This window comes from Seriola lalandi, unplaced genomic scaffold (genome assembly GCF_002814215.2).
Source record: "Seriola lalandi dorsalis isolate HSWRI2012SDOR001 ecotype SW California unplaced genomic scaffold, Sedor1 jcf7180002054898, whole genome shotgun sequence".
Taxonomy (NCBI): domain Eukaryota; kingdom Metazoa; phylum Chordata; class Actinopteri; order Carangiformes; family Carangidae; genus Seriola; species Seriola lalandi.
Window position 1 is genome coordinate 4,245,814 of NW_019525450.1, and position 15,182 is coordinate 4,260,995.

The 15,182-nt window shown below is 42.0% G+C and overlaps 1 protein-coding gene across 7 annotated transcripts in view; it reads right to left on the reverse strand.

Annotated features, from left to right (window-relative positions):
- akap13a (A-kinase anchoring protein 13a) overlaps window positions 1-15,182 on the reverse strand; it is a 103,583-nt gene that overhangs the window by 39,661 nt on the left and 48,740 nt on the right. For all 7 annotated transcript variants that reach the window (XM_087180221.1, XM_087180226.1, XM_087180225.1 and 4 more), the window contains exons 10-11: window positions 10,135-10,189; window positions 1,395-1,540 (exon numbers count right to left, since the gene is read on the reverse strand). In XM_087180221.1, the coding sequence (XP_087036347.1) occupies window positions 1,395-1,540; window positions 10,135-10,189 (201 nt within the window). The remainder of the gene's footprint in view (window positions 1-1,394; window positions 1,541-10,134; window positions 10,190-15,182) is intronic.

A 15,182-nucleotide genomic window follows, 5' to 3' on the forward strand; every position in this document is an offset into this window, starting at 1 on the left:
ACAGGTTTGGGATAGTCCATTTAGAGCTAATTTGTAGGTGTGAGCTTTAACTGGGCCTATTGTGCAGCCAGCTGCGGCGTGAGAGTCGGGCATAGAGCTGCCTCTGTTGAAAGAGCTGGGAATGAAAGATCTGCTTTATGCTGCGCACACAACTTCCTCTGGGAGTGAGAGAATGCATGAGTTTGTGTGTGTGTGTGTGTGTGTGTGCGTGTGTGTGTGTGAGTACATTCAGAGTGCATGTGACTGCAGTGTATGTTTGTGAGTCACGTGACTTTAGCTTTAGAGCTAGGAGGAGGATTCAGCTGGGTTTTAAACTTGTTTTTATATTTTAGATGATGCTCCCGTCCCAGCGCAATATAATTAGTGAGCATTTAAATTTGCAATGTCCTCTGAAGGGCACATGGGCACACTCAACTGACATGTTATCAATGCTATGACCTTCCTTAGGGTTATATAAAAATGTACAGCACTGCATCGTGCATTTTCCCCACAGAGAGCAGTGAAGACATTAATCCTCTCTAACTAACTAACTCTGGTCTTTATTTGGAATCAAAGCTTATGGACTTCATGGCACATTTTGCCCATCACTGTTCTATCTACAGCGTCCTAACCCTCAGCATCATACTGTTTACTCCCAGGCAGCCGAGATTCTCTGCACCTACTTCTTCCATTGTTCTTTACAACAAAAAGGACATACAGTTCACATTACCATGAGCATGTTTCAAGTGCTCAACACAGCAAAAAGTGAGAAATACAAGTATTTCAACTTTAACCAAAGGGCGCCTGGCTTCAAACAGACTTTCAACAGAGGCAGAGTGACAGCAGGGACCACGGCTCGCACTTCCCCAGCAGCAGTGCACAGCTACTGGCTTAAAAAGATGCTTAGTAGATGTTTGGCATCTCAGCCTTGGGTGCTGATAAATAAAAAAGCCAAGCACAGACTGACAAAACAGCTACTTCATTTATAGTATATAATCCCTACAGGACTAGTTGCAGGGGCAAACACAAAATATTTTCTTGCTGTTAAACATGAGTGTGCTGCAATTTTGGACTGCAGCCAGGAGAGCTGAATCAAAGTTAATATACTTTCTCTTATTTTTTTTACATTTATTCATTGAGTTCTGTAGCAAGCTGCTTCAAACTGAACTGCATGTACTCACATAAAGTACTATTTTTTCTTGTTTTTTTTTAACCACAAATCTGCTCACCTCGCATGAAGACACTTATAATTTAAGGTAATTGTTCAAGGACACCTGAACACTGACTTTCAGGGAGTGGATTGTGTGGTAAGGACGGTGTAATTCGCAAACCAGTGCAGTTTGCGTGTCCTGGAGGAGACGCTTTCCCACGCAACCCCAGCTACAAAGAGAAAATCCACCGGCAGTGGGTCAGACCTTTCTGAAGACGCTGTCATATCCCGGCTCGGCGTTCAGGAAGCTTTCTATGTCGCTGCCAGAATCTCTGTGAGCTGCGGAGGGACAACTGGTCGTACTGCTAGTCCGACTGGGCAAACTGGGAAACGCTGAAGACTGTGAGGATCCTGAAAGACACAACAATAGTTCGTTAACAATTAAACACAGAGAGGAAGAGCAATATCAAGTGGAAAACTGTTTCACTTGAACTATCTGAAAAAAATATATAAAGATAACAGAAGAATTGTTGACGTTTCTGTTTGTGTGATTAACGTCATATTCACTTCTTTAATTGAGAGTACTCAGCTGTTTAACTGAAAAAAAACACCATGTTTCCAAAATAATATATTTTTGTTCCCGGCTCTAAAACACAAGCACGTCTGTTAGACATCAGTAAAAAGACTTCTGGGAATCTGAGAAGGTGTGAAAAGCCTGGCGAATCAATGGCCGACAGTCCTGCGCCGAACTGTAAAGGCAAACAATTACTGTTTGTGTGTTTTTAAAAAGGGTCAGAGGGCATAACTGAAATGAAAATCTCACTTATAGACAATGACAACTGAAAACGCTAACGGTGCTGCGGTGAGTGCAGAGTGGCAGAGGAGCATCACATATACCATTAGTGACCCTGGGGCCAAGAGAACGCTGGTGTTTAAAAAGGACCTTCTGCAGTGTGTTTTGTATCAGCTTTAAAGTTACAAGTCATTTTCACTCCAGTTAACAGTTCTTCGGTGAGCGGCAATTAGAGATATCATGCAGACAGTTTCAAGCAAACATCAGCCGCAGTGATGTGCACTTCAGTAAGTCACTTTCCTAAGTGAATCAAAGCCGGTGATGTATCACATTTAATACACTCAAGAAGCTTCTCTCGCTGTTAAACCGTCGGCCTGAAATCCCAGGTCAGTGCTTCTCATCAAGCCCCAGCGCGTCTTAACCACCGAACAACAGCAGCCCACCATGAGCTGTTTTTGAGTTTGCACACACTATTTCAGATGCTTTTTCAGGCCCCCTTTCACTGAATAACAAGCAATCCACCCTGATGTCTGAACACAGTGTAACATTTCTTATGTAACAAAGTCTTGCAGCTGTAATTTTTTGTACATGTAAGGACATGTACAGATAATATCCCCGAGCAAACTAAAAGAGGAAGATTGTACCCAGCCATAAACGTATACCAGTCGGCTTACTTTAGCCAGCTGCCAAGAACAACTGGGTGAGATCATTCACCCAGTTTGTTATTTTGCATCATTTCTCATGTCTATTTCTGCCTGAAAAGCGGAAGTTGTTCTTTATCCCTCAGGAACATTTTACATTCCCTGCACTCATGTGAGCAAGAGGAAGTTGCGCTTGTGTGTGCGTGTGTGTGTGCGCGCATCCAGGCTGAATGCTCATCACTCAATAACCTGAATTCTGTGTGGCTAATTAGGTAGAATGAGGCATTAAAGCTTCCATTGTTGTTGCAGCAGGGGCTTACGCTGCATCTACTCAGGTCGATCAAATGTTGCTCTCAATCCAAACAGTAACTGTCGCTGGTGTTTTCAATGTGGTTGAAATGTTTGGAAAAGAAAAAGGAAGCCGAGCAGAATTCAGGAGGAGAGGTGTGTGTTGTTAGATGACTGACGAAGAGGAAAAATTGCAAAGTAGATATGATCAAAAAAAAAAAAAAAAAATCATCCAGTCTGTAGCAATGAATATGATAAAAAAAAAATAACAGACAAGATAAAGTATCCATCAGGCCTCCCTGTCTCAAAACACCTCTCCTCTGCACATTTTCATACTGTTAGTCGAGATAAGTCGCCACTGAGGCTACCTTAAGTGTTTTCCCCAGCAGATAATATCAGCACTTACTGATAAAACATTTTTTATTTTTTCCTTTTACCCTTTTATTTTTGAGAACATTGTGTGTTAAATTTGTACAAAATTCTTTGTGCAACTGGGCTGACTTTTTGCAGACAGGAGTGTGTGTTTGACAGCAGCCAGTTTGTCGTTCTACAGAGCTGAGAAACCACTAGGGGCCGACCACACGGGATACACTTCAAGGGCTGTGCCTTTGTTGAAGCCTGAATGGCAGAATGGGTCCTACAGCAGGTGAACTGAATGAGCTCAATATCCAGCAAAGAGCTGCTCAGGGAATCCTGAGGCTGGTAGGAACATGAGGCTACAGAATTCAGCTCAAGTCAGCTGTTCTGAGGAGGGGGCCATCAGGGGGTCGGGAGGTGGGAAGGGGGCCTTGCAGTGGGAGTGGTCCGTCACTCGGCCAGACATTACAGTAAACTGTTACACTGCATGAATAAGCAACTAAATCACGCTGCACGATCAAGAGACTTCCTGCATCAAACTAACTGTAGATTTCCATATATTATATTCCCAGATTGATTTCACTAATTAACACATTCTTAACCTGAGAGGGCAAACTAATCAACTGTTTTAATATCTGACTGGAATTAAATTTTGTATCTCAATTGCACAGTGGTGCACATATTTGAGAAGTGATGCTATACAATATCCATCATTTGCAATTACAGAGCTCAAAAGTGCTAAGAAATGACATAACATTCAATTCTGTATCTCAATTTTCAGAGGTGTCAGTTTAAATCTTATTCAGGAAATTAGTATTAATGTTGAGCTCTATGACTCTATTGGCCACAATATGACAGGCAGAGGACTATTAATGTTTTCCTCTCTTAGGAAAAGTGTATAAAATTTTATGCAGCACAAAGGTCAGAAATTTAATTTCGTCAAATGATCACTGAACACTGCACAAACAGGGCTGTATGTATTATATAGAGTGTCACCTCACAAATTCATTAGAGGCAGGTTGCTTTTACAGTGTGGTGGATAAGATCACAGGCCAAACATGAAAACTACAAAGACCTTTGACTAAGGTGCTGCAGCGGAGCTTAACCTTCACCAAAGAGGGTGTGGAAGTTCATGCAAAAACATCTCACCCTTTGTTCTTCATTTGTTCTTCGTTCCTCTGTGGAATGTCCAAAATATAAAGCTGACACGTGCCTGTGTGTGTGTGTGTGTGTGTGTGTGTGTGTGTGTGTGTGTGTGTGTGTGTGTGTGTTTGGGGAGAAGTGAAAAGTAGTGGTGACCAGAGTGGATGATGGGAGTCTTTTCTCGGACTCCACCCCCTCACACCTGTCCACCAAAACTAGCAGGAGACTGTGAGCTTTGACAGCTGTCTCCCTCCCTCTCTTTCAAACAGACCCACACACACACACACACACACACACACACACACACACACACACACACACACACACACACACAGAGAAAAGGCAAAGAGAACAGGTGTAAAGCCCTCTGATGAGTCAGTGGGTGGTTGAGGCTGTTGGTTAATGTGAATCAGTTCACACAACTGTAGACATTACATTAACCAATGTGCAACATATTTTTTAACCATTTATTTGACTTATATTTAGAGAAACCAAACGGGATCTACAGCAGAAAAGGCGTCGAGTCCTTTCTCATCACAGGTGCAAGCAACCAATGGCAAAAAATGGCTGATCTAGATAGAGGAGAACCATATCACTATACTGTCATGCTATAGACACTGCTCACAGCTCAGACGTTGCCATGCTTACGCTGCATCTACTCGGGTCCATAAAATTCTGCTCTCAATCCAAACAGTAACTGTCGCTGGCAATTTCACTGTGGTTGAAATGTTTGGAAAAGAAAAAGGAAGCCGAGCAGAATTCAGGAGGAGACGTGTGTGTTGTTAGATGACTGCCGAAGAGGAAAAATTGCAAAGTAGATATGATCAAAAAGTATCTATCAGGCCTCCCTTTCTCTCACACCTCTCCTCTGCACATTTTCATACTATTAGTCGAGATAAGTCGCCACCGAGGCTACCTTAAGTGTTTTCCCCTGCAGATAATATCAGCACTTACTGATAAAACATTTTCTTTTATTTTTATTTATTTTTATTTCCTTGTTAAATTTGCACAACATTCTTTGTGGAACTGGGCTGACGTTTTGCAGGTCCAAGGAGACAAAGCTGAGAAACCACTAGGGGCTGATCACACGGGATACACTTTGAGATCTGAAGTTGTCCCACACCAATGTCTTTTTTTTGTTATAGCTTGAAGAAGTAGAGCATGTCCTGTAGTACAGTGCATTCAGAAAGTATTCAGACCCCTTCAATTTTTGCTAATTTTGTTATGTTGCAGTCTTTGCAAAAAGCAAAAAGAGATTTTACTGCCTGTGGAAGGACACAGAAAATGCATTGAAGGTTTCCAAGAGCACAGTGGCCTTCGTCATTTTTCAAAGGGAAAGTTTGGAACAAGCAGGACTTTACCTAGAGCTGGCTGCGCAATAAAAATGAGCAATCGGGGGAGAAGGGCCTTGGTAAGAAAGGTGACTAAGAACCTGATTGTCACTGTGGCTGAGCTCCAGAGATCCTGTGTGGAGATTGGAGAAACTTCCAGAAGGGGTCTGAGTAATTTCCGACTGCACTGTAAGTGCACTGAATGAGCTCATCATCAGCTGTCACGGTACCATGTGCTGTTCAGTGTGTTAATTTGAGCAACACACAATCGAAAAACAAAACAATCACAATAAAAAATTTTTTTGAAATGCCTGATGAAAAGTCCTCACGACTTTGTTAAGAGGCTGCTGACACATAGCCTCTCATTTTTTCCTGAAATAAAAATCTGTCCTCTGCTGTCTTCCTTGCTCACATTTTAGAGCGTGCACTTAACTAAACTATAATTTAAACCTTCACTTTGATTTACTCCTATATCTTTGTTCCTCACTGTATTATTTTTGCCTTGAGACCATGGCACACCCAGCGTGTCTCCTCCTGTATAAATAAGGGTTACTGAACCGAGTTGAGCAAAAACAGGGTACGGCTTCACCCATGATAAATGTAATATGCAACATAACAAACAGCAGTGTCAAGCAGCAGCATGACTCAGCTATATTATGTAATGGTGGTCCGGGTCCATACTAAACCACCAACTATGTTCTGTACAAACATGAACAAGCCAGTGTTTTTTTTTCCTTTGTTTTTTTTGTTTTTGTTTTTTTTTTTTGTTAGCTTGTCAAATTAAATTTCTGTATTCAATCAGCAAACTGAGGTTTTGCACAAACTTGTAAATAAAGATCAAGTGCTCTTGAGTTCCTGCTGTGTTGTCTTTGCTCCTGTGCCTGCGCTTTGCATATCACAACTTGGTGTGCTTAGTCATTTATACAGTATGACTTACTGTAGCATTTGATATTAACAAACACAGAAAACATTCAAGAAATAACTGGCTGAACAATATGGTTAAACACTGACCGGTAACCCTCAAGCAGAGCATCACTGAGGTCTCTGGCCTGACCTTGACCTGGGAGATTTTGCAAGTCACTTTTCCTGAGACAATTTACATTGAGTTTTGACAAATGGTCAAATTCCTACTTTACTCATATGATTTAGTTAATAGTTTTCTATCAGTATCATTTGGACTCTTTTGAGTTTTGAGCCAAGTCTGAAACTAGTCCCCCATTCACTGATACACTATTCCTTAGGTAATAACAACACAGAGTCTACAACCATGCTAGCAGCTCAGTGAGGTATTATATTTACCATGATCACCTTCTTAGTTAGGCATGTCCACAGGCTAATGTTTGTTAATTAACACAAAACACAAAGCAGAACAGAGGCTGATGGGAATGTCATTAGTTTTGCTGATTTTTGTTCATAAACCAAACAACAAGTACTGGACAAACTAAAAACTGATGTGATGATGGTGCTAGATGAAAAGTTTAGGGGTCACGAACATTATAACAAGTCGTCCTGAGAGGGACATGAAAGTGTGTGCCAAAGTTCATGGCAATCCACTGGATAGAAAATCACAAATATCAATCTCATGGTGGTGCTGGAGAAAAATGTAATGCCAATCTTTCCCAGTCGATGTTGAGATATTTCACAGAATAAGTGGAATTTTTGACCTGCTTGGTGCTGTAGGAAAAGTTAGTCCTCAGGATTATCCCTCAGAGGACCACGAATGTCCACAATTTCAAGAAGATCCATCCAGTAACTGCTGAGATATTTCACCCTGAACCAAAGTGACTGACAGACCGACAATGTCATCCACAGAACTGCGCTGCTCGCATGGCTAAAAACTCACCAGGATGCTTGATTGTGAACAGTGAATTGAAACACTTGTCATGTACAGTTGTAAACTGAAAGTAAATTAAATAGATCAAGGGCTGATTTCAGGCACAAATTTAGAAATGTAATGTTTACTGTACTTTGTATTCTGCTGCTATGAGGGAATGGGACTAGAGATTTACCAGCAGTCAGTCAGTTTCCTGCTGTGGCTGCTGTTACTACCTTCTGTTGCCATCCTCAATAAATAATGAGATAGAGAAAGGGGCTGAAGGAGTTGGGTGGGTTCAGTGAGGAAGAGAGACGTATATTTCCACCAAAAAGGAAGTGATGTTGACTTGTTGCAGCTGCTGCACGGGAAATCCCTCCTTCAAACACGCATTCATTTTACTTCCATTTGACACTCCTGTTTTTTTCAGTCTTTATCTTTCTCTTTCCACCTTTGTGTTTCCTGTGTTTCCCTAGTATTTCTTCATTTCATTGATTCCAACCTCTTTTTTCTCTTCCTCTCCATCTAACAGAGTGATGTTTCATCTGTTTTCCACACAAATAAAAGGCAGTTTGTTTTCAGGCTGATCCAGTTCATTGATCTGTTGGTCTTTTTTTATTGAGACTGGTCTCTGCCGACAGTCTCATCTTATGGAGGTCAAAGAATCCTTTTTTCTTTAATCTCGCTCTGGCTGCTGCCCAGACATAGACGTACTGTATATGTGTCAACACCTAATATTCAGTTTAAGGTTTCTCCTACTTTCATTCTGAAATATATTCACAGCTGCAGAGGCACCGATGAGCTGTTCGCTTGAATGACAAGAAAGCTCATGTTGTTTTTTAGCCGCAAAAGAAGTGAGATTCGAGGAATGGCAACATCCGTCAATTGGTCAGTTGGTCCATTACTTTGGTCCAGTGTGAAAGGTCTTGACAATTAAACATGAACTGTGGTTCACACATCCATGGTCCCCAGAGGATAAATCCTCATGACAGTGCTGATCCCCTGCTGCTCACCTAGCACCACCATGAGGTCAAACTTGAGTTTATAACTGAATACCCAATTGTCCATCAGTCTAGGCTCTACTCTACTACTGTATTTTGTGCTACTTGTAGCAAGTGTTATGCTAACATGCTAAACTAACATGGTGACCATAGTAAACAAACACCAGTGTGTTGACATTTGAGATTTACAGCCTCAAAGAGCCACTAACTTGCTTGTAGATTCTTAGTCTTGTTAAGTTATTTATAAAAGCAAAGGAGAAACTGAGACAAAACAGAGAAGAATGAACTAAAACTTAAATTAAACTGGAGTGAAGACAACATGCATAAAAAGCCAAGACAAAGTTTGACTTTGAGGAACCTACTGTTATCTAAACTGCTGAGCTAACACCACACCTCTTACCACAGGGTTTCTACTGCCCATCCTGCTGTTTCTCTGTGACACCACTGGCACTAACATTAATAAGCTCTGTTACACATACTGGGCCACTTCCAAAATCTCTGGAGGGTCAAATGGAGTACAAAAAGGGTCAACTGGAATCCCACCAACTGTTACCACCCTGTGCAGTTGGCAAAAATATGTATCACATCATTGCCATGCTTGTGGCGTGCATCCATTGTGTGCATGCTGTCTGAGCATGAGATACAAACAAAGGGACAGACAGACAGAGTCCAGCTCAGCAACACTTTGCTTTATAGCCCAAATAATGGTCAAATGTTCCACAGACAACTCTAACTAACACTGTGTAAGGTCTTATTGATATAATCCTCCTTCTCTCTACGTTCTGCCATCACAATATCTTAAGTGGTACAGCACTGGCCCGAGTCTGCTCACTCAACTGTGTCCGTATGTGCTAACGTACAACTACTTTCAAACAAACAAAACGAAATAAAACCTATGTCTGCACCCAAAGCCTCTCCGAGCCATGTGCCATGGCTGACACCTTTCGCAGCAGATTTACGATCCAACCCACAACTCAACTGCTGGCTGACAAAAGACCTGAAAGTTATACAGACACAACCACAGCTGATCATAGTTGTCGCCTCTGTAAAGTTGGGTGAATACTTGAAATTCTTTGGCACGAGACTGGCTGAACAAAGATATTTAATATCAGCAGAAAAGCACAATCAGAGACTACAGGCCTCGGAAAATACCAATATCTGACAACAAGATCTCATGTGGGTCAAAGTAAGACCAGCTACATGATATCTGAGAGTCTCCATTTTATCTTTAGAGTAGAAATACAACTGGCAAACAGAGGCTGTTAAGCTGCTGCATTGAATCCAACAAAAAGGTCTGTTGTTAAAACGGTGAGGCTCAAACAATACAAGTGTCTGTGCTTTGAGTCAGTGACACTTCAACCAGACTGTTTGAAAAGTCACCAGGACAGACATCCATTTGCTTTCACTTCAAACAAATAGGTTTCATGAAACAAAGGATACAAAATATCCCAGCATAAACAGTAACACATAAATGACCCAGTGCAGCGAATTTGTCACTGAAAGCAAAGTAACTTTGCAGCGCGGCTTATAGCAATAAACATAAATCTTATTTAATTAAAAAAAAGAAAGAAAAAAAAGAAAAAAAGAAACATTCTGGGAAGCAAGTCTGGATTTTTGGTGGCTCGCGATGACTCTTACCTGAGTGTTGAGTGTCGCAGGGCTGATGAAACGACGCCTCTCTGTCTCGGTGGATCTATGGAGAAACAGGAAGACACTGAATCAGCCTCAGCAACATGTGATTGTCACCCACAAAGAAATAATGATGCAGACCAGCGTGTCTGTTTAGGAAGTGTTGCTCGGTACACAGGATGGGAGGCAACGATAAGTCACTCTTTATAAAAGCAGGCTTAAGTGTATTCATAGGATTTAGTAGCTGCACTCCGGCTCCATCTCCTCAAGGAACTGCTTGCAAAGATCTAACTTTGGTCTGTTTTCAGCCTTCGCAACTAACAGTCACGCTGACACCAACTCAAACACACTGACTGACACACACAGACACACACACACACACACACACACACACACACACACACACACACGCCCACTCTGCCTGCCTGTGGTTGGCTGTAAACACACAACGCTGGGGCTCTGCTTCCTCTGTGGTCTGAATGTCTATAAAACAGCTGTGTGTGTGTGTGTGTGTGTGTGTGTGTGTGCACTAGAGAGAGAGAGAGCTACAAAAGCCACAGGCACCCCCCCCCCCCCTTCACAGGCAACACAAAAGCTTTAACAGTTTGGCCAAAGCTGCGCAGACTTGACTGACAGCTCTGAATGTGAAGCTAACAGAGACTCGGAGAAACTCATTGTGTTTTGATGAACTCCATCAATGAGACGCAGATAAAGATGATGAGCTTTGACTTTGAATGTGTCTCTCATACAAACTGAGAGAGCTAAAGACAGATTAACAACCTATTAACAAAGACAGATTAGCAAAACCAAGCTCCTCACCAGAGACCCCTATTTCAAAAGCCTTGTTGGTTGAAGACATGGCTTTGTTTTTCAGGGGCTACAAGTGATTTCTGAACTACAGCTAAACCTTCTGTAATGGAGGATGGATGCTACTTCCTTTCAGGTGTTTATAGTCTGTCCTGTATAAACAGTTTGTTCCTTCCTTTCTTACCGTAGCTTGTTTCCTCCCCTCCTTAATTCTTCCCATTTAACTCGCAACCCCAGTAAACCTGGGTTAAGCCCGGCTCAGATCAGCAGGCTTTAGCGTGGCCCTTTAAACTCGGCTGTGTGAGACTTGTACAAAGGAACCTCATGACACAGTATAAACAGCTCGCTAATGTAAAGGCCAGAACCTTTCATCTGAAAGAGGAATCAGAGGAACAAACGAAGATGCAGCTCCACCACAGGCCACCAACTCGGATGTTGAGTTTCAGACACTGGTTCCTGTTGCATTTATCAGATGCAAACAATTCTCTGGTTCATGACAGTTCAATACAATACAATTTACCTTGTTTCTGTTATGCTGAGAGGTTCTCATATGAATATTATCATTTCTAATTCACTGAAATGTAAGTCAATGTTCAGCTTTCTAACTGATGAGAAATTCAGTATAAAATATTTTGGGAAATACACTTATTTGATTTCACTAGAGAGTTTGACTAGAAGTTTGATACCTGTCTGTTAAATATGAAACAGGAGACAGTAGCTTAGCTTAGCACACGACTAGGAACAAGGAGAAACAGGTGAAGGCCACCTACCAGCACATATAAAGCTCAATAATTAACATGTTATATCTTGTTTGTTTGACAAAAACCAGAGTGTAAACATGAAAATTGGTGGCTTTACGTGGGGTTGTACAGTATGACAGACTATTTCTTGGTAAAGAACAAGAACTTCATCTTTAAGCAGTATTGCCATCACCACAAGGTTGCCAGGCAACAAGTGGAGAGTCCGCAAATTACTTTTTTGACTGATCAATCAATTGCATGGTCTATACAATGTCAAAAAGAAAAAGTGAAAAAGCCCTTCACAGTTTCCCAGAGCTCAGGTAGTTCAAATTGCCTTTTTAAGGCCAAGAGTCCAAGATCCAAATATATTCAATTTTCAATGATTTAAAAACAAAGAAAAGTAGCAAATTACTGACCTATTCACTTTAAGACAATGCCACAAAAACAGAGACTGCGACAAACAAAAAGAAGAAAGATGTCAAAACTAAATTGGCCCACATACACTGCAGTTACTGAAAAAAGGAAGAACACAAACAGAAATAAAAGGAGGTAAGTCAGAAAGAGGAAAGACAGATGAGTGAGTCCCAACCAATGAGCAAGACTGACCCTCCCAGAATGCTTTGGGTGTGAGGAGTGTGGGGGCTGAGCACAGTTTCTAAACAACTAACCCTCAACTGTCCCAGTGCATATTATTGACAGGCCTGCTGAGACCCACAGAAACACTGAGCTCTGTTGTCCCAGCCTGGGAGTGGTGCGTGGGTGTGTGTATGTGTATGTGTGTGTGTGTGTGTGTGTCAAAGCACCCACTGTGATCACACACTTTCACATTCCTACAAATGCACTGACAGCTACATACCAACTGCACCTCCATCAGCCGACAGTGGTGCATGCGTGCACAGACATCACAAACGCTCACTTATGCTCCTTTTTTTTCACTCATCAAGCCTCACGTGCACACAACAAAATCCCACACACACAGTTGCATCCACAGACAGCACACACAGGCTTTTTCTTTTCTCACAGCTGTGTTCAGATATCAAACAGAGCCCGCTGAGAGAGAACAAACACGCTGACGAGGAAAGATTAGCTGGTCACAGAGGGCGCTAGTACACAGACACAACACACAAACACAGATGAACACACACACATAAATGCATGCACAGGTTCTAAGCAAAAGTGAAATGATTGCCAGTGATTGCAACAAATTATAAAAGGCTACTAGGCTTGACCTCAGAGGAGAGAAGTGACAGCACAGCTTCAAACAGAAACAAAGGATTCTGAGTAAAACAAAGACTAAAGCCAAAGTAAAGGAAACAGCAGCTTTAAGTATTTTAATAGACTGTTTACCCACTGTGAACCACCAGAACTGCCTTTGTGTGTTTTGGCAATGATTATAAAATGGGCTGAACCCTTAGCATAATGGGATATGAAGTGGATACTTGTCCCTCGGAGTGGATGTACATATGTGGAAGTACATGCTATTAACCCTTTATTTTGGCAGTGTGCTGCAGTTCCAATGATTTGGTGAAAGGATGAATGGGAATGGTGGTCACATGAATGAAGAATGAAAGAATACAGCTCACTCTATACAAACCAGCAGCCTCTACAATTTCAATCACAGCATCAACTTATTTCAAATCATAACTCAGTTCAGTGATGCCAGTTACAGAGAAACGCTGAAGCTGCTACAAAATCAGTGATTTACTTAAAGGAGCTGTACAAGTTTTGCTATTGCTACTAAAGCATGGATACAAGGCTCAGACAAAAAGAAGTTAGAAGAATAAGAGATGATGTCCGGGTTGGGTTCGGTCACAGGAGGTAAAAGGTCTGTGCACATTGAAAACAGACAAAGCTTCTTCTTTTTTTTTTCCTGACAGAAGCACCATGGAAAAAAGGAAAAATTAAGGTTTGAAATGTAGTAAGATCAATGAGGTGGTAAATGTGTTTTGTCCAATACAAACCAAGAGGCACAAGGTGTCAGCCAGTTTGGCAGCCACTTATTCAACCAGTCAGCCAAAGTTGGTCAGTCAGCCAGGGAGCGAGGAACTGACCCCCCCACCCCCCCATCTGAAAGCTGGTACCCTGGATTCAGAACAGCCCAGTGCATATTTGTAGTGTCGGGGGAATCTAAACTGTACCCAGTAAAAACACATCTGGTTTAAAAATAAAAAGGCGGGCTAGCGTGTGTACGCCGGGGCAGGCAAGACTTGGACCACTGCCTCGTTTCTGAACAGGCAGGCAGCCAGAGAGGTTCCGCAGCATTGAAGGATGCCATGGCTGACTGAATGACTGTTTCCAGCCAGGTATTTATACACCATTTGATCCCTGAGGGTGGCTGGTGGCAGACCTGAGGGCAAAGCTATTCTCTGTTGCACTTTGGAAGTGCACTGAATTCAACTTCCAAAACACTTCAATTGGATAAAAGCACACATATCACCTTTCAGACAATGACCCCACTGTGGTACAGGATTTATCGTGGATCTTGTTTTAGATTTTGAGAACACTTATGAGGTGCTCTGTTCTATTAAAAGTCTATTGAAAATTCTGTTGAGGTCGGAGGTCAAAGACAACTACAGAAAGGTGCACAAGTGGAACTGAAGGACACAGTTTTTGCTGTAGAAAATTTCAGCATGGTGCAGAATTGAATCTAGGTCCTCTGGTGTTTTAAACACCAGAACACTTGGTTTCACGCAGCATGATTTCCTTTGGGATCAGTGGTAGAATAACCTTCACATCTTGGATCACCAACATTTCCAGCAAAGGGCTGAAGAGTCGGAGGTTGTAGCACTTTGACTATACTGGGAAATAAGTGCCCAAAAAAGGACAAGGAGATCAGGAGATGTGTTATTTTCTGCCAGTTTGCCATCTGTCTACTGAACCCACATGTGCTTGTATATACTATAGCACTATGCTAGATTGTGCAAAGGCCTATCCACAATTACTGAACTTGGTAAGTGGAGTGATGATGTGTTTTGTGACTCAAGGCCAGGAGAGATGCTGGGATGTGAAACGCTGGCTGGAATGAAGTCATTTGGCCAAATGCCTGTTTCCATCTGAAGCCAGAGGAAACCGTTAGCCCGGCGCTGCCTTTTTCCCACACCGTCATATCTCTCTCACTTTCCCTCTTCCTCTCTTTCTCTCGCTCTTTCTCTCTCTCACACACACAGACACTCTCTCATCCTTGCTATTTCACCCCTTGGGTGAAAGAGGAGGCTGACATCAGGAACAAGTTTAGAAAGTGACAATAGACTAAAGAGAGGTGTTACATATACCAGAGCGATCCACTTCATAAATATTTTCCTCTCTTCACCTCCCCCTCCGCTCTGCCCTGCCTGTGGATGTCACATTCAGCAGACAGTCGACATGTCAAACATCTACTGCGGTGCAGTTCATAGTTTAGTTTATGCATTGTAATGAACAGTATGTGTTTATTACTTTAGATTATAGTGGTCATCAAGCACTAGGGAATATTTCCATTTTGAGTCATTAGCTTAGTTTAATCTGTCTGGT